Source organism: Theobroma umbraticum, unplaced genomic scaffold (genome assembly GCF_002168275.2).
Source record: "Theobroma umbraticum cultivar Fairchild unplaced genomic scaffold, ASM216827v3 scaffold_12.0, whole genome shotgun sequence".
Taxonomy (NCBI): Eukaryota; Viridiplantae; Streptophyta; class Magnoliopsida; order Malvales; family Malvaceae; genus Theobroma; species Theobroma umbraticum.
The window spans coordinates 291,508-310,791 of record NW_018397272.1 but is presented as its reverse complement, the minus strand read 5'-3'; the positions used below and the strand labels follow the sequence as shown (position 1 = coordinate 310,791).

Genomic DNA, 19,284 nt, shown 5'->3' with positions numbered 1-19,284 from the left:
ATGAAATGCTTCAGGAATTCTATTTGAATAGTTCAACTTTTAGAAATTTAGTAAATATTTTCAATTCCAAAAGCTTGTTTTGAATGTTATAAGAGTAATGAACTTGTTAATACAACTAAGATAAAAAGAGACTCTTTTTCTGTTTTTTTTTTCAAAAAATAAATAATATTTTGATTAATTCAATTTTCAGTTATAAAAATTTATTTACATCAAAATAAAAATATAAAAATTTATTTAATTTAAAATAAAAATATAAAAAAATATAAGAAGTTATTCAAAATTTTTTAAATAATTTAAAGATTTTTTTTTTATTAAACTTTTATCTTTTAGAATTTACGATCGTTATCCGGTCACAAGATTTTTATCTAACTTTTTTTCTGAAAGAAAAGGAAATTCAAAAGAGAGCCTGCTATTTCCAACATCAGCACTTCTTTGGAAGGAAAACGAAAAACCCTGCTTAATCCCCAAACAAGTATGGCCACTCTGTAACCATTGAAACTGAAAATTCAAGCTCCTCAAAAATGGCTGCTTCACCCTCTCCAATTCTCTCTCCGTTACACTACAACTGCAACACTATCAATGACAAGAAGAAAAAGCTCTTTTTATTAGCAAATCCTCTTGTCTTCAGCATCTCATCCAAACCCATCAAGACAAATGAAGGCTCCTTCATGATCCTCTTCTCTTACAGTTAAAACAAACCCACTGTTTTTATCATCATTCTATATCTTTAGTTTTTTTATTTTAAAATAAAAACTTGACTCTTTCTTTTTTGCTGTTATGTTTTGGCAGAATCAGGAAGTGGTTTGACAGCTAAAGACAAGAAAGTTTTGGTCGAAAGATATGGTTTTGATCCCAATGAGTACATATCTGAGCGAAAGGTGGATTTCTTTCCCTTTCTGTTTTATTGGGTTATTGAATAATTGATTAATAGTTTTAAAGGTGCATTTTTTAACTGGGTTATTGTAGACTAAAAGGGGAAAGGAAGTGCTAGGGAAAGGGAAAGGAAAGGAAGTAGTGACAGAGGAGGAAGCTAAGCCCCCAAGAACCACTCATAAGTTGCTTCAGGTACCAATATGATGCCTTTGTTTTTTATTTTTATGAAGGAGGGAAAAAAGGATAACGGGTCTTAGCTTGCAATTAGAAAAAAATAAAATTTCTTCTTTGACATGGAGGCGTTGGAGAAATTTTTATATATGTCGGTGATTTGAAGCTGCTTGTGGAATTGGAAATCTCATTACAATTTAGAATCACTTTGCAAGTCTACTTTTGAGAACGCGATCGAGTCTTTGTGGTTCTAAAGGATTTCATTAGGAATTCCAGTGTCTCTATGGTTTGCCCTGTTGAAGCTGATTTTATAGGTTTATGTTTAGATAATATTTTGCTGTGCATTTTAATTAGGCTAATCCTTGAGGGTTAATGATTAACAAGCCTATTGAACATTCTAGGTGCTTGGAGGAAAGGCTAAAAGAAAGAAGTTGCTCTCACCCAAAGGCATGGATGTGAGACCGATGATGGAAGTCGTAAAAGGTGCTGCCTTTGGTATGCTGCAGGTAGTATATCTTTTTTTTTAACCCCCTAATCCTGTCCATGTACCTCTACATATAGTTTAAGATTTTCCAAAGCTTTTGTGTCTGTTTATGTCTGATCTAATTGTAAACTGGATTACGTAATTTTAGAGTTATTCTAATTTCCTTTTTCTTAAGAATGAATATTCTACTGTTTTATAGGTGGCTGGTGGCTGCCCTGCCTCTTTACGACCTGGTCGCTGGTTAGACCTCTATAGTGGTACAGGATCTGTTGGAATTGAAGCTATCAGCCGTGGATGTTCTGAGGTGCCATTATTGACTTATTACACTTCAGCTGGTTGTAGCGTAAGATTTGGTAGGCAATAAATGAATTTTAAGCTGAGAAAGCCCAAACAAGCCTTCAAATATAATTTGACATTTTTGTTTAGGCTTAAGAAACTGTAAGAGTAATTTCCCTTTTTCATTTTTTTTTAATATAAAGAACTGTGGCATATTTCAGGAATATAAATTTTCACTTGTGATTCTACAGGTGCATTTTGTTGAGATGGATCCTTGGGTTATTTCAAATGTTCTGCAACCAAACCTGGAATGGACTAGGTTTCTTGATGTCTCAGTTGTACATCCTGTTCGTGTTGAAAATTTCTTAGAACAAGCAGACCGATTTGTAGGTGTGTTTCTTCTTTGATTTCTTATGGTGAATTCTAAGATTTAAATTTCATGTGATTACTAATTTTTAAATGTAACTCGATATAACAAAGATGAGAGAACAAATCTAAACTTTGATTTTGCAGATCACTTTTCTTGTTCACTGATCATTTCGGAGAAAGAAAAATGGAACAGCTTGTGAGTAATGAGCAATCTTAAAGAAATGAATTTCAATAGAGACAAAGTTACAGTAAATTCTAACTTGATCAGTGTGCAGATATGAAGTGTAGTATAGGACAAATTTAGGAATGTAGGCTCTTTTGTGAATGTAGACATAAGACTGCGTAGAACAGTCGATGGTTATAACACTTGTTGATGCTAGTCAATTCACTTTAGTAAATTAGAGTCAAGAAAGTGCAATTTGTTAATGGAACAACTCAAATGTGTTAGAAGCATTTTCTTCAGCATCTCAAGAGAAGAACAAAGATACAGGGAGCAGTTACAGGTGTGTAATAAGTCCACCAACCTGGATCTTCTTGAAAACTGGTATCTCAAAAGAATGAATTGCCAATTTTCATGCAAAAGCATACATTTAAAATACAGATGGGTCAACTATGCATTTAAATGTTACTATCTAACCTTTCTAATGTTTAATGGCTTCCTTTCTTTTCCATCATCAGAAACTAACATTTGATTTCTTATAGGTAGTGATGGCCCATTTGATTACATCAGTGTAACACCTCCATATACCCAAGTTGATTATGGAACCCTAATGGCTCAAATTTCCAAGTCAGCTATTATTGGAGAAGACACTTTTATTGTGAGTAGCAATTTGTTATTTGTTCAGAGAATGAGTTTATATGAATACCTTTCCCCTTGTTTTCTCAATTTCTACTTTCATGGTCTAGGTAGTGGAATATCCTTTGAGAACAAACATGCTGGATTCATGTGGATGCCTTGTAAAGGTACTTCTGTTAATTAACTGTTTATCGTCTTTCCTTTCATAAAAAAAAAAAAAAACTGTTTATCATTTTGCATTAAGCTTCCTGTAAGAAAGGAAAATTAATGAAGCTCTGGTCTGAGATAATTCTAGAAAAGTTGGAATAGAATTCATTTGAAGTTTCAGCCCCTGCAGTTGTGTTTTTCATTTTGGATTTTTTGTTCTACTTGATGGAGTGTAGATATATGCTATTATTGATATAATAATTAGTAATATAAATTTTAGCATGCCAAACCATTTTTTCCATGTAATCAAAGGACAGGACATGGGCAAGTTGTATTGTTTTTAATTGTTAATATGAAATGCAGATAAAGGATCGAAGATTTGGTCGGACACATTTAGCAATATATGGACCCAAGTGGGCCCAGAAGAAAAAAAAGTCACAGAATACCTTTCACAATACAGCTCAGAAATTTTAACTGCAGGTTTACTATTTGAAGGTGGATACTGTCTGAATTATCTCTAAGTTGCAATCTTCAATTGTCTTGACACCAGATATATTGAGTGTACATGGTAATTTCTGTGTAATCAATGCCCTCGGTTGTCAAATGCAGTTTATTCATTTGAATTGTTTCTGTATTATTTTGCATGTTTTAAAAGGGTTGTGTTTCCAAATTGCATATCTATCTCTTCTTTGGAATCCAATATTTCTGTGCTGCTCAATGGATGTGAACCGAACGCCATGGTTTGTCAAGCTGATTTTGTCAAAATTATAAGATCTAAATTTTGTAGTGAAGTTCCTGACAAGGTGCTATAGATTGCTCATTTTGAGAAGTTTTTCAACTTGAACATTAATTTTGGAATCAACATCCGAGCATTTGGCTCATTGGTTGATGCATGATCCTCCTTCTCAAAAAATAGGGTTCGAATCCCCCTTTCACCAATTAAAAAGAAAAACATTAATTTTGGAACCCCTTGCTCACCTTTTCTCTTGTAATTAAGCTTTCAGAGTGCAACCTATGTACTTCAATTTGTCTCTCATGCTAATTATGCCACTATAGGCATGAGGTTTCTGAAGTGCATTTCCAGATTCACCCTTGCCTTCAATGTAAAGTGGATCATATTTGTAATCTTGCTCTTTGTTATTAATTTGATGAGGCTTGTTTGTTTGACTGCTAGGATCATATGTATTTTGCACATAGCCTTCTAGTCACCTTGTAATTCCTGTTAGGGCTGGCATGGTTCCTCATTGGAGTTTTTCATTAAAAAGCAGTTCCAAAGCATCTCAACTAACACTACCTGCTGCACTTTGTCAATGCTGTGGAGCTTGGTTAAAGCACATTTTTTGAACCTAGAATCTGTCGGTCTCTCCAGCATAGAATCAAGACTGGGGCCATTGAGATGCCCATTCTAGCTCCCCTTCCTCACGTCAGATGGAAGATACAGTGTCCAAAAGCATGGTTCCCATAAAGAGAAGGGGTTTTTCTTTTAACAGGGGAAGGTGGTCCAATTCAATTGATACTTTGAGTTTTATAGGAGGAAGCTTGTCTCTTGTTTCTTTACTTTTTCTTTTTGTGATTTTGTTTTTGTTTTATCTTTTGTAAAGGAAGTTGATTATGGGAAGGCAATACATAAAGAGACTTGGCAAAATAATTGACATTGGGACATATGTAATCTGTTTCAAACCTCACTACTAGTTTTTCAACCATGGCTTTCCATTTTTGAGTAATATTTCTTTTCTAATATTGTTGGTATGGATTTGATGACAGTTAACGCTGGTTTCTTGTCTATATGTTCATCTCTGTTTGAAGGTCTAAGTAAGTAACTCAATTGAGGTGGGGAACCATTTAAGTAATTTTATTTAAGTAAAAAAGTCCTCAGGTGGGACCTGTTCTATCAATATAAACGACGCAACTGATTTGGGGGGTGGGGAATTTTATGTCCTGGAGTGGATCCGATTTCTCACATGATTGAAAGAGTTGTCCCACAACACAAGCATTATTGAACTGAAATTCTTTCAGAATGACAAGGAATTCATAAATGTATTGACAAAATCATTTGTGGCTAATTGATAATGACAGCATTAATCGATGTCCCTTTGGCTAAAGTTACTGGGGAACCTTTGGGAAATCCGATCCTCAAAGTGGAGATGTAGTACTAGATATGGTTTGAGAAACCCAAGATTTATAATGGAATTACTTAGATGTCATGCAATAGGTTGTTGGCTTTCTAGGAGTTTTAAACTTTGAAGTTTCATTGCTGAATAATTAATTGTGCATTCTTGTATAGTTCATTTTGCTTTTAAGATTCAATAGCAAGGTAAGGTCTCCGACCAATAAGTTTCAGGAGGCATCTCCGCCAATCAGTCACAGCAACAAGTTTCCTTTCGGTGCATGTGGAACTAGCAATAAAAATGTAGTTAGTAGGAGTCAGGTGTGTAGATATTCTTTTAGTTACCCTTTGCTCTCAGTTCTACCATCTGTTCATGGAGCTTAAATAGCTTGTCTGTTGTTTCCCTGTGATTCTTTTGTTTTGCTGATGTTGTTGTGTGAATCTTCTTAGTCCTATAGAAGTTCCCAAAGTATATTGCCAGATTCCTTGCGTAAGACTCTGTTCCTTGTCTTATAAGAGCGTATATTTTTTTTTTATTTCCAGGAGTGTGTTTCTGATTTCTCCCCTTTGTGTTTCTGAATTGTTGTGGAACGGTCGAGAGTTACAATAATCAAAAGGGGAACATCAACCTGATACTTTTTCTTCTTTTAGGCTATGTGGATAACATAAACTTTTGTGACAAATGGGCTTATGGTGTTCTTCAGAGTGACTGGCATCTCTTGGCAACACAGTAGGGAGCAGGATGTCCTTATGATCCAAATTTAGATTCTTGAAAGGACTTGTTTAATAGAGCAAAACAAGTTCACAATTCTCTAATTGCTAGTTCCTCTTTTTGTTCCTATGGCCATTATACTGTATCATGTGGGACTCTCAATGCCTGCTTTCTGTTTAAAACCAATTTAAGGACATTGCATGACTGTTTGCCACTAACCCTACAGCTAGTTATTAATATTATGTGTTAACATACATTTCCGGGATTACATACAATGGGTGCCCCATAATTGGTTAAAACTCAACTGGAAAAGTAGGATGAGATACTTACGGAGTAAGAAAACTGCAAGTCGAGCTAAGGCAGTTGTCTGCTTATATGCCTTTCACTTTCGAATTTTCCCCTTTTTGAGGGCTGATTGATGGAATCCTTCTTGTATGTGTAGCTAGCCAGAAGCAATACCTTTGAATATATCCACATCCATAAACTTCTTTTATTCATATGGGAAGAGGTTGTTCTTTCCTGATTGAAATGATGATAATAGAACATCAGGTTGGGCACAACAGAACAATATATTGCTATAACAGGCACAAGCCCCTATGTCTTTTACAAGCTTAGAGTTGGGACACATTAGACTCAGGAGAGATAGTGAGGTCCCCTAGGCTTTGCCTGCTTGCTGCATGAAAATGCACAAACCAAAGCGAAGAAAGAGAGCTCCCATGGGCCCATTCAATATATAAAGCAACAAGGGCAACGAACTTTTCTGTTTTATTGGTCATGCTCCTCTCTCTCCTCTCTCAAAACAGTGTTGCTTCAATCTTACTTTTTTAAATAGGACCAATGCCTTCTTACCCGCCAAGTTGAAAACCACCTAAAGCTCCTGTCTTCCTCTGCTTTCTCTTCCCTTCCTTTCTTCTTCTGTTCACCTCTGAGTGTTCCACAATCCACATGCATTTTCCTCCCCTAAAAATCAACATGGTTGCCCTGAGTTCTCTGTCCAATGGCCTGCCATTCTTTGGTGAAAGCTTGTAGAACTGAATCAGCAGAAAGATATGGGGAGGGGTGGTAGAGCTTTGAGGTCTCTGTTTGGAGTTACACTATTTGTGGGAGTTATTTGGTTTTTTTTTGTTGGCATCATAGCAAACCATGCAACCGCGATGACAAAATCAATGATGGTTCCCTCAACTAGGGATTTTAAACATTGGGAGTTTGTTGCACAGGAGAGGTATAATTTTCATCAGGATTTGCATCTCAACTATGTCAGCAAGAGAAGAGTACCTAATGGACCTGATCCCATTCACAACAGGTACATATTCTTATCTCAGACAACATGTATGTGCATATTTTCCTCTTCACTTAACCACCTGCCTGCCTCCCCCATTTCTTTTTTTTCCCTTTTTTTTTTAATTTTTTTTAAAAAAGAAATTCAATACTTATCTGATGACCAGGCATGATGAATCAAGCTTCTGTATCTTGGATTGATCAAGAGACTTGAAAAAGTGATACTCACACATATATGTACTAGTTTCACTGTAGATTTCATGTATGATCTTGACACTAATGGATGTTATTGTCCTGTTGAAACAATAGATACTTTCCTTCTGTTTCAGTTTTGCATTTTGCTTTTGGGAAGGGGGAGAGGGGCTGAGAAAGGGAGATGTACATTGATTCCTTTTTGATATAATATGATATCCACATATGCAAAAAAGATACCATTAATTCGTATTTCAAATGCATGAAAGCTGGTGATGGTGATGTTCTTTACAAAAGCTTCTTTAAATCAGTCTTTCTCTTATTTTCATAAGGAACAAATAAAGACGCTGGGGGAAGTACTGAGCCACTCCAGCTATGTGGAAGAAAGATGCATATACAGCTCCTTTCCTTTACAATGAAATTCAAATTGGAATATACTTTGAATTATGTTAGAAAGTTCCTGGAAGTGATAAAGGAGTTAAAATTTGTTCATTCAAAAGAATGGAAATCAAAACAGTGGTCACTTGTTCTGCTTTCCTTGGGACATAGGATGACTCTCAAGAGTAACTTATAAAGAACATCATAAATACTAAACTAGGACTCAACAGACATGATGAATATTTTCTTGTGATATGTTCAGGAGAGCAGCAAAGTCTAGAGAACCACCAGGTCGAGCCTAAGTGTGAGGACAATGACACTCCTTGAGCTTCTGCAGATGATCACGGTGGAGAAAATTTGTTTAAATTTTTTTTATGCTTCGTCGACGGAGGGATCATAAATCTTGTACTTTAAATTTTCTTGCTAGTATTCATGCCATATGCCATTTCGAGAATTTGGGGAGTAAATGTATTCACCAAAAAAAGTTTTGGGTTAAGTTTGCACTGCCATTGGCGACTGCTTGAAAATGGAGATCTTCTTCATGGATATCAAGAAAGTAAGTGCCTGCTCTAGCACAAGCATCAAGTACACAACAACTGTGAGAAAGATTGAACTTCTGGAGGTGTCCCACCTGCATTTTGCTTGTCCTTGCTTAATTCTTTTGAGGGAAGGAGATTCATGGATAGGGTTTTGTTTAACAATGACGAAACCAGGCCAAGCAAAACTTGCTGTTAGGAGATTGGAGCGAATTCCAATAAAGGAATGTTGCCTCCGTACATTGATGTGTAGCTTTGTAACATATATTAATCAGCTACTACTACCTCTTTTTGGGTTTTTTATTTCTACTCTCTTGTTGCCTTTTCTTCTCCCCAGCTAAATAAAGCAAAAGCCAATAACTAAAGTTGCCCACTTCTCAAAACATTTCCTCCTTGAATTGTGCATTAAAATTTGGCAAGTAGCTAGTTGATCATTCGTCATATACTTATTTTTCCAAACTCCAGACGCTTTTAAGGACAAGAAAATTTACTCAGGCCAGTTAAAACCAAATACAATATGCATGGAGACCCACACCCAGTTTGTGAAATATGGTATCGTTCCTTTTGACTCAAAAGGGTTTTACGATTTTATCTACAAAAAGCAATCCACAGGTATGAGATTAGAGAGTGTTAGAAAATATCCCAAGAAAAGTGACACTAGGATTCGAGGCAGTGGTAGATGGCATGACCTTATAGAGTTAAGGAATTATACCTAATTAACACAAATAATGACAGGGAGACAAGTCTCAAAAGTTCCAATTACATATGTTGATCATGGCCTTAATTAGCCGCAACAGCATCGATTTATCATATCCATATTTGATCACTAGAAAAGAAAGAACGTAAGATTCTATAATGTCCTTGAAGTGTTTCAACTCTTTTTGATGGGACTAAGAGCGTTTCATTTTGCAAAAGCAAAACACTATTACTATGCGATTATTTAATGGTATATCTACAAAGCAAGAAGCAATCTGTGGTGACTGCCTTTTTTGCTCTCACTTTTTTGTTTTTTTACCCTCTTTCCTTTAGCTTGCTTCTTTTTTGTGGTTTGATTTTGAATGGTTCGAGAAGCAAAGACTTGGTCCAAAGTAACTGAGATTCAAATTAAGGGAACTTTCTGTTGCATGGGATGGGAGACAGATTCCTTTCTCGTGCAGTTTTCTTTTATCTTTTGATCGAAAGATGGGAAATATTATGCACTCCTATTTGATGTAACAAAATGACTGGCGCATGGTTCACCAAAAACTTAAACCACTGCCACACTCTACCCTTTGCAACAGGGAAGACAGTAGCCGCTAATAACTCTGGCAGTGAAGATTAATAATATATTCGAGTTATAGAAGAAGAACCAGTTGTGGTTGTGGTTATTCCTGGACACATGGAAGATCCACTGTTCTTCTGGAGCTTGAACAAGTTGATTATGTAGTCATCATTATGATTTTCCAGAGTATGTTGGCTGTTGGCAAGTGTTTCCTTCCAATGCATACTTGCCTTAGTAGTGTACTCGTGTTTTTGCTACCTCATTCTATATGATGTTTTAACAGTCATGTCTGTGAATCTTGAGTCATATGAAAAGTTTGCTTGTGCTTTAAAATCTGCTACTTATGTCATCTAATTCTATTTACGAGGAAACATGATTTGATAGTCATTAGAAAATTCACAAATTTAATTATAATCTTGCTTTGTAAGCACTTGTTGAGTTCAAATAAACTAAGTTTGAAAAAAGTAAAAAAAATTTTTAGCCCTAAAATATAAGGTGTTTTTAAAAACAATTTTGCAGATAATTTTAATTATTTTAAGTCAAGAGAAGATATTTTGGGACAAAAATACCTTTAATGAGACATCTTCATTGACGTGCACTCTTATACACGTATATTGCAAAAAATAAATCTGCACAGAATTTGTTCTCTAATTTTGTGTAAACATCCATTTTCTTTTCGTGAAGCTTGTACAAAACAAAATCATGTTATAGGAGATGGTTTTTCAGATATTTCGGACATGACATTCCAATATACAAGAAAAGTGATATTGAACCGAACAAAGAACTGGTCATGATGAATCCAAAGCGTCGAGAATGATGTAAACTCTAAAATCCCTGATACGATGGTGAATTGAAAGGAAGAAGATGTGAATCCAAAGCACGAAATGGTCGTGCTACAGCGGGCCAGATGTGACACAATCGTGTTACGGTAGGGTTTAAAGTTTGTGAAACGCCATGGTGGGAATGTGTGACACGGCATACTAGGAATGTGTGACACGGCATACTAGGAATGTGTGACCCGTTATGGTGAGAATATGTGGCACGACTGTGACACGGCAAGGTTTAGAGTTTGTGACACGACAAGGTGAGAATATGTGACACAACTTGGAAGGAATATATGAGACGACATGGTGAGAATATATGAAACGCGAATGTGAAAATGTGACATGTCATGGTATGAATATGTGACATGCCGTGGTGAGAATATATGAGACAGCATGGTGAGCATATATGACGCGACTGTGACATGGTAGGGTTTAAAGTTTGTGACATGCCATGGAAGGAATCTATGAGAATGTGTGAGATGGCACAGTGATAATATGTGCACAGCTGTGATACAGCAAGGTTTAGAGTTTGTAACACGACATGACGTGAATGTATGACATGGCATGGTGAAAATCTGTGACATGGCATGTTGAAATCATGTGAGACGGAATGGTGAGAATCTGTGACACGACATGGTGAGAAACTGTGACACGGCATGGCTTGAATATGTAACACGTCATAACTTAAATATGTGACACTCCATGGTTTGAGATAGAAAAAAATGTGAACAAATAACAAGAAAACCATTTGAACTTCCACTAAATGAATATTATAAGGCCATCGTATTTTATTATATATTTTTCAAAATTCAAAAACGTTTGTGTGAAGGAACTAAAAGAGTTTGATTCATTCCTCATTCCCAAAGGGACCAGAGTGTTTGACTTTGTTATTTGCAAGCTTAACAACAACATAGCAACAATGTCAATTATTAGTGAAGAGGTTAATCTGTCTCAAATTGAAACTTTCTTCTGTTAGTTCATTTTTTGCTGGGTTGCTGTGATATGTTTGTGTTTTTTTATATGTTATGTTTTAACTGTTTTCTTTCTAGTTTTATGGTTTTTGGGTAAATTTTGGAAAGAGAGAACTATAACATTTTTTTTGCTGATATGGTTTATAGTTGTACCAAAGTTTTGAAGGTGGTACGTGTTTGTATATCATGTAACACGAACTACAACATTTGACTTGGTGTGTAGTGGGTTAATTGGTTTTAGGGGTTTTTAGCGTGTCATCACATTAGGTGTTTTAGGGCAGTTCGTGTAACGAGTTAGTAATTATAGTGATTCGCATGTCACGACACAACATAGTTGATGTGTCACCACATTGTGTATTTTAGGGCAGTTTGTGTAATGAGATAGCAATTATAGTGATTGGTGTGTCACAACACAACATGGTTGGCATGTCATGACATGGCTTGGTATACTTAGTGTAACAACATTTGACTTGGTATACTTAGTGTCATGAACTACACTCTTTCGCCTAAATATGCGATAGTCCATGCGGCACTTGAATGGACATTTTCATGTAAGTCAGCCAATACTCGATTATATATGATCCAACATTAATAATACCAATAAATTGCACTAATGAAACTCGCATTAAAATCAAAAGGCATACCGAATGCCATATATGCAACCATTGAGTTATAAAATGAAAAATATTTTATTAATATAAAATTAATTATAAAGGGACCAAGACACGCCATTGTCAAGCCATAGGGGTAGCCCTAGATGATTTGCTACAAACATACCTTTATCAATGAGGTAGCCCAACAATTCGTCGACTGCTCACTCCCTATAAAAAGTTATGAGATTTTACAAGCATTCTACCAATAACCATGACAACACTTGAAATGAGGACATTCCTTTCTCTAAAAGGTATCTTCCCTAAAGACTTAACAAGTTTTCGTGCAGGTGTCACCACAAACCATTACATTATTTGAAAGATAGACATTTCCTTTATAGGTATTAAAGACTTAATGTCCTAGATAATTTTAAGCTATCATAATTCGATACAAGGTTGGCTCATGACATCCTCCCCCACTCAATTTATCGACGTCCTCATTGACTGGTTGGCTTAAAACTCCTCAATCTTCTGCTAGAAGGTGCAGAAGTCAGCTTTCTTCTCCAAACTGGTCTCATCTAGCCCTAAACCTTCTCATTTCACCAGATACTTCTATGTCGATCGTCAATTGATGGTCGTCGTCCTCCTTGCCAAAATCTCCTCTACTCGGAGCTGTGATGGTGGCTTTGTGCCGATGGCGGCTTTTGTGGCTTGACTCTTACTTGCATCTGCTAGATCTACATGGAACGGCTTCAAATTGTTGATGTGAAACACGGGGTGTACCTTTATCCACTTGGGTGGATCAATCCCATAGGAAATCCTCCCCACCCTGACTACCACCGGTATAGGACCTTTATGCTTCCTCACTAGTATTCAATCTCTCTTCTTTAGGAATCGAAGGCTTTTAGGTACCAACCACCAGCACTAGGTCTCCCACCTTAAAGTGTTATTCCTTCGACTTTATTTGCCCACTCCTTCATTCGGTTGGAGGCTTTCTCTAAATAAGCTCTGGTAATTTCAATGTTTTGCCTCCATTCCTCAGCAAAGTTAAACGCCGTGGGCTCTTCCCGATATGCAACTGTATTAAGGTATGAGGAAGTCTAGGTTATTGTCTAGTGACAACCTTAAAAGGAATTTTATTGGTGGTTGAGCTCTTTTATGAGTTAAAACATAGTTAAGTTACATCCAGTAGGTTAGGCCAATTCTTCTGGTTTGTCTATACAAAGTGTTATAGGTATTCGTCCAATTACCCATTAAAGCATTTTGTTTGACCATTTGTTTATGAGTGAGAACTGAAAGATACTTTGAGTTCTGACCCTAATAGCTTGAATAGATCTTTCTAAAAAAAGTTGATAAACCTTGGATCTCTGTCACTGATAATACTCTTCGAAACACCCAAATATTTTATGAAATATTTAAAAATTAGGCGAGCTATTTCTTCTGTTGATCCAAACTTCTGTACTAGAATGAACATCGTGTACTTGGAAAATCAGTCCACCATTACCAAGATTGTTGTCATGTCCCCCACTTTAGGATGTTCTACAATAAAGTCTAAAGAGATACTTTCTCAAGGTTCGGTCGGCACTGGTAGAGGTTCGAACATTCTCATCGATCTTTGTTTGTCTACTTTGTCTTGTTGGCAAATGAGGCATGTCTTCGTATAATCCATCACATCCTGTCGCATATAAGGTCAATAATAACCTTGTTTCAGTAATGCAACAGTCAGTTGCCAACCTGGATGTCCCACCCAATAAGTGTTGTGGCATTCCCCTATTAGTTTCTGTATAAGCTCTCCCACTCTCGGAACAAATATGCATCTTTTTGTTAGTAGAAGTCCATTTTTCACTCAAAAGCATTTTGAGTTTTCAATCTCCACTAACTTCCTAATGGCCATTGCTTGGGGGTCTCGATGCAAATTATCCTCAATCAGATTACGAATATCTGTAGTAACTTTACTGAATGATGCGATCACCCTCAGAGCTACAAATTTGACCTTTCTATTGAAGGTGTCTACTTTGCTTTTTCAACTTTATGCTCGAAGAAGAAATCAAACTTGATTAAGAACTCCTACCATCTTACTTACTTAGTTGTAAGTTTTAGCTATGTGAAAAAGTGACTTACGGTTGTATTGTCGGTTTAACCACGAATTGTGACCCTAGCAAGTAGTGTTGCCAGGCCTGTAAATAGTGGATCACTGCAAGCAATCCTTTCTTGTGTTGTGTATCTCCTCTCAACTTCATTCAGCTTTTGACTTTGGAACGTAACCAAATGTCCTTTTTATAGCAATATTCCTCCAAGGGCAAAGTCTGATGCATCCATCTGTACCTTGAAAGACTTTCTAATATCGAAGAATGATAACACAGGATTCATCATCATCATGTCCCTCAAACCCCCGAAGGCTTCTTGGTAGTGTAGTGCCCAATTCCATTTTTATCCCTTTTTTAGTAATTTTGCTAGTGTTACTATTCTTTTTGAATATCTTTTGACAAATCTCCGATAATAATTGGCTAGCCCTAAGAAAGAATGAAGCTTAGTTGTATTCTTAAGGGTGGCCCATTCTTTGATATCTTTCACCTTCTGCATGTTCGTTTGGATGTGCCCTTGTTCAATTATGTGGCCAAGAAATTGGAAGACTTGTCACAAGTGCCATTAATGCTCCTCTAAGGTTGAACTATACATCACAATATCGTCTAAGTAGATCACCACGAACTTATCTAGATAATCATGAAACACCTAGTTCATCAGAGTGAAAAAGGTAACAAGAGTATTAGTTAGTCCAAAAGGCATAACGAAAGATTCAAAAAAGCCAAATTGTATTATGCAGGTGGTTCTCGACTCATCTCTCTTAGTCATTTTACTTGAGGGTAGCCTAATCTCAAATCTAGTTTGGAAAAGTACTTTACACTGCTTAGCTGGTTAAAGAAATCTGCTATAAGAGGGATAGGATATTTATTCTTAACTGTGACTTTATTCAAAGCCCGATAATCTATGCATAATCGTAAACTCTAATTTTACTTTTTTTGAAAATGTAATAGGGCTCCAAAGAGTGTTTTTGATGATCTAATGAATCCAACTTGAATTAACTCGTCTAAATGTTTTTTAGCTCCGCTAACTCTAGAGGAGCCATCTTATATGGCCCTTTTGCCAGTGGCTTGACTTTTGAGAGCAATTCTATCTCATGATCGACAGCTCGTCGAGGCAGTAAGACCGTTGGTAGTTGTTCTGGCATTATATCTTCAAATTCTTTCAAAACTAGTTACACTTCTCAGAGTATTGGGTTTCTATTACATTCACCTTTGTAGATGGACATAGCCACGTAAGAGGGTTCACCTTTCTTGATCCCCTTCTTAAATTGTATAGCTGATATCATCTTCTTCCCATTCTTAGGTAAGATTGTAGCCGGTACCACACATGGTTGTTCTCCAAAAAACATTAAACAACTTTCTATAAGGAAAGGGATAACTTGTGCTTTCATCATAAAATCCAAACCTAATACAAAATCAAAATCATCTATAATGGCTACAGTCAAGTTTATCTTTCCTTCCCAATAGCCAATCATAATTTTTACGTCTTCAGCATTTCCTATTATAGTTAAAGCTAGTGAGTTAACTGTTTTCATTTATTCAAAATACTTCTCAACTTTTAAAGTTCACCTCTTTACCTCTCTTGAGGTGATGAAAGTGTTTGAGGCCCCCGTGTCGAGCAAGGCTTTGGTACTTTTCTCATTCAATAACACCTCTATATACAATAGACCTCGTTGGGGCTCTTTCTCCATCCTTTTTAATTGTGCTTGCAAGGCGTTAAGGAAACGAATAGAACCAATTCGTGGTAGCTCTTCCTCGACTTTTTCGACTATGGTGTGGGATGGGGATGTTTCAACATTGGTAGTACGTGTCGCACTGAGAGCTGCTTGATGAGGACAGTCACTACTCAATAAGGTTCCTTACATAAGAAACAAGATATCGATGGCTGTGGCTTAAAGTTCCATGGCTTGTTTGTTCTCGGTTGGGGTAAATATTTAGTAGGTGGCCTTCTATCACCTTCCCCCACTTAAGGGTCTGCTTACTCTTAAAAATTTTTTCCCATTGTTTGAGTTAAAGCTACTGGTCCTGTACAGAGGGCTTTTTTTTTGTTCGAGTTTTCACTATAATTAGTAAGGCGCTTAGCAGCCACCATTGCCGAAGTCACATCCTATACCCTCTGTCGCTGTAACTCCATCCTCGTCCATGATTTCAGGCACTTAAAGAAATTAAACAGTTTATCTTTTTCAGTTATATCCCTAATATTTAGCATTAAAGTAGAGAAATTTCTCACGAACTCTCGCACTAACTCCATTTGTGACAACTCTCGTAACTTCCATCGCATCATATAATCAACATTCTCAAGAGAAAAATGGTTCTTTAATTCCTGCTTTAGGTCCATGCAAGTGTTGATACGGCACTCACCATTAATGAATTTGGAATGCCACCACAACTTTGTGTCCTCAAATAAATTCATTGAAGCCATCACCACTTTGTCCTCCTCTGACTCCATGCGCACAACTTCAAAATATTGTTCCATATCAAAAAGGAAGTTTTCCAACTCCTTAGTATCTCAGACCCTTTTATATCTTTTAGGTGCTGGCACCTTGGCCCATTTCCCTTGATCTTTTGGACTCCCATTAGCATTACCTGTAGTAATAATCAAATGATTTACTTGAGCTTTTAGTTCTCCAATCTAGCCTTAGAGAGAGTTCAATGCATCCCTAGTCTCATCACTTAGGGTATTAACCATTTTGGACAATTCTCACTAGATTATCTCAATTTCACATATTCATTCGCACAGAACGATTTGAGCTTTTATTGCGACCACCGAGACCTCTAGCTTATCAATCCTCTAATGGTCCTCTGATGAACTCCGCGTGGTCACCATTTGTACATTGTAAATCAGCACATCTTGTTCGTACTATGATATCAACTGTTATGAACTACACTCTTTCATCTAATTATGTGATAGTTGGTACAGCACTTGAGTAGGCACTTCCATACAAGTCAGTCAATACTCAGTTATATCTATTCCAACATTAATAATAATAACAAATTAGACTAAGGAAACTCGCATCAAAATCAAAAGGCATACCAAATGTCATATATGCAACCACTGAGTTATAAAATAAAAAAATATTTTATTAATATGAAATTAATTACAAAGGGACCAAAAAACGCCATTGTTGGGCTATAAGGGTAGCCCTAGATGATTCGCTACAAACATACCTTTACTAATGAGGTAGCCCAATAATCCACTCACTGCCCACCCCTATAAAGAGTTTATGAGATTTTATAAGTATTCTACCAATAGCCATTACAACGCTTGAAATGAGGATATTTCTTTTTCTAAAGGGTCTCCCCCTAAAGATTTAACAAGTTTTCATGCAGGTATCATCATGAGCCATTACATTATTTGAAAGAGAGATATTTCCTTTATAGGTATAAAATACTCAATCTCCTAGACAATTTTATGCTATCATCATCCGATATAAGGTTGGCTCGTGACACTTAGTGTATAACAACATTTGATTTGGTATAGTTAGCGTGTAAGAACATTTTACTTGGTAAGCATAACGTGTAATAACATTTTAGTTGGTATGCATAGCGTATAACAACATTTTTTTTTGTTTCTTCAGTATACCGTGTTGCACATTATGGGTTAACTCACATGCGCATTTGTGCCATGTTTTGCAGATGTAGTTCAGACAGAATGATGATCTTGACAGTTTGCTTGTTATGTCGAGGGCGAAGTGAGCATTTAAGGTCTCCATTAACACCCACTGTAAGTGGTCACAACTGCATTACATCAACAAGACTCTCCAAGAGAAATAGGAGTACGATGCAGTCAAGCATACGTGCTTCAGAATACTGTTGAACGTATATCCACAATACTACTTTTGTGCTGGTCTCCTGCAAAACATCATGATTCATCGAATCACAAAGACAAAATCAATGGACCGTGAGTTATGGTTTTCCATTGGCAAGAGTAAGGCATGCATATCAAAGTAAGAGTTCTACCTCATCACTAGACTCAAGTTAGGCCTAATGCCCAATATATTCACACGAAACAGAATTCATGCAAGATACTGGAACAAGAAATCGAGCGTTAAGCTGCAAGCATTGCTTGATATGTTCTGAGGAGACAACTTTCAGTGACTAAGAAACACGACCAAGATGGCATTCATCTTGATTGCTAATAATATTTTATTTGGTCAAGACTACTATAAACGGGTGATGCCTTGGCTCTTATCATTGGTGGAAGATATCGATGCTTGGAATGTCTGCCCCTGGGATCACTATATTTGGAGGCTAATTAAGGACTACCTATTGAAGGGGTTCGAAATGCCTACCCTAAACTTACAGAAGGATAATCATTTACGCTATAACATTTACGGATTCGCATGGGTGGTGTAGGTATTGTCACGTAACATTTTTCAATTTACTTTTGACATAATAATTTATTGTTGCACTCGTTTATCATTTACGGTTTGATAATGGTTACATTTGACATGCAGTTCTAGGCAATGGAGGTGATTCTTGCCTTTTGAAAAATAGTTACCCCCTCTACTCTTAAGGACAATGTCTACCCATGTATGTGAAAATAGTAATGTAATTAGATTCGAAAGACTTCTACAAGGCAGTTAAGAAGTTAGAGTTATCTCAACATGTGAGTAAATAACTACCAACTTGTGCTATGAATTTATATAATAACTATCATAAAATTTAATCAAAATACCTTTTTTATAGTTATGGGCACTTGAAACCTTGGGGCCCACCCTGGCTGAGGTCACACAAGAGTATTTGGTAGACATCAATGTCCCCTTATTTGAAAGGCACCAACATGTGCCAATAGGGCACATGGAGGATCGAGCGAACTAGGGTTTAGGTGCGAGGGAAAATAGAAGAAACCTAAAGGAGAAAGAAGTCATTGATCCCATTAAACGAAGGCGCACCGTCGCTTCTGGAGACAATGAGCTGTTAGGCCTTGAGTTGATAGAGGAAGGGGAAGATCATGGCAATGTCAGTGAACAGCCAGTAAGGATGGTTCTAATAGTTTGTGTTCAATAATTCCATATGTGATTATCGAATAACATAGTGATATCTGTTTTTACAGTTGACCCATGAGACGATAGCTCTTTAACCACCAAGAGGTCCTGCTCAAACGGATAGTGCTAACGAGTCACTAGTAAGAATGGTTCTAACGGTTTATGTTCAATATTTTTACATATGTTTATTAAATAACACAATAATTTCTACTATTGTAGTTGATAGAGGCGATGATAGCTCTTCAAC

At 36.6% G+C, this 19,284-nt stretch overlaps 2 protein-coding genes across 6 annotated transcripts; both read left to right on the top strand.

Annotated features, from left to right (window-relative positions):
- The first annotated feature begins 394 nt into the window (after window positions 1-394).
- LOC110426788 (methyltransferase) lies at window positions 395-4,840 on the top strand. 5 transcript variants are annotated; one of them, XR_002446190.2, is made up of 10 exons: window positions 395-687; window positions 790-878; window positions 967-1,065; window positions 1,446-1,550; window positions 1,728-1,832; window positions 2,056-2,194; window positions 2,876-2,991; window positions 3,080-3,136; window positions 3,480-3,684; window positions 4,385-4,840. XR_002446190.2 is itself a non-coding variant. In XM_021442096.2 (10 exons), exons 1-9 carry the CDS (start codon window positions 522-524, stop codon window positions 3,588-3,590), a joined length of 987 nt encoding a protein of 328 aa, XP_021297771.1. In that variant the 5' UTR covers window positions 395-521; the 3' UTR covers window positions 3,591-3,611; window positions 4,385-4,840. The 5 variants fall into 5 exon arrangements, 3 of the variants coding, with proteins under 3 accessions (XP_021297771.1, XP_021297770.1, XP_021297769.1); XR_002446189.2 differs by having other exon boundaries at window positions 4,291-4,840; XM_021442096.2 differs by having other exon boundaries at window positions 3,480-3,611.
- Window positions 4,841-6,701: 1,861 nt separating this feature from the next.
- CLE25 (CLAVATA3/ESR-RELATED 25) lies at window positions 6,702-8,637 on the top strand. Its single transcript, XM_089785362.1, has 2 exons — window positions 6,702-7,238; window positions 8,046-8,637. The coding sequence occupies exons 1-2, from the start codon at window positions 6,985-6,987 to the stop codon at window positions 8,083-8,085; spliced, it is 294 nt and encodes a 97-aa protein (XP_089641488.1). The 5' UTR covers window positions 6,702-6,984; the 3' UTR covers window positions 8,086-8,637.
- The last annotated feature ends 10,647 nt before the right edge of the window (window positions 8,638-19,284 follow it).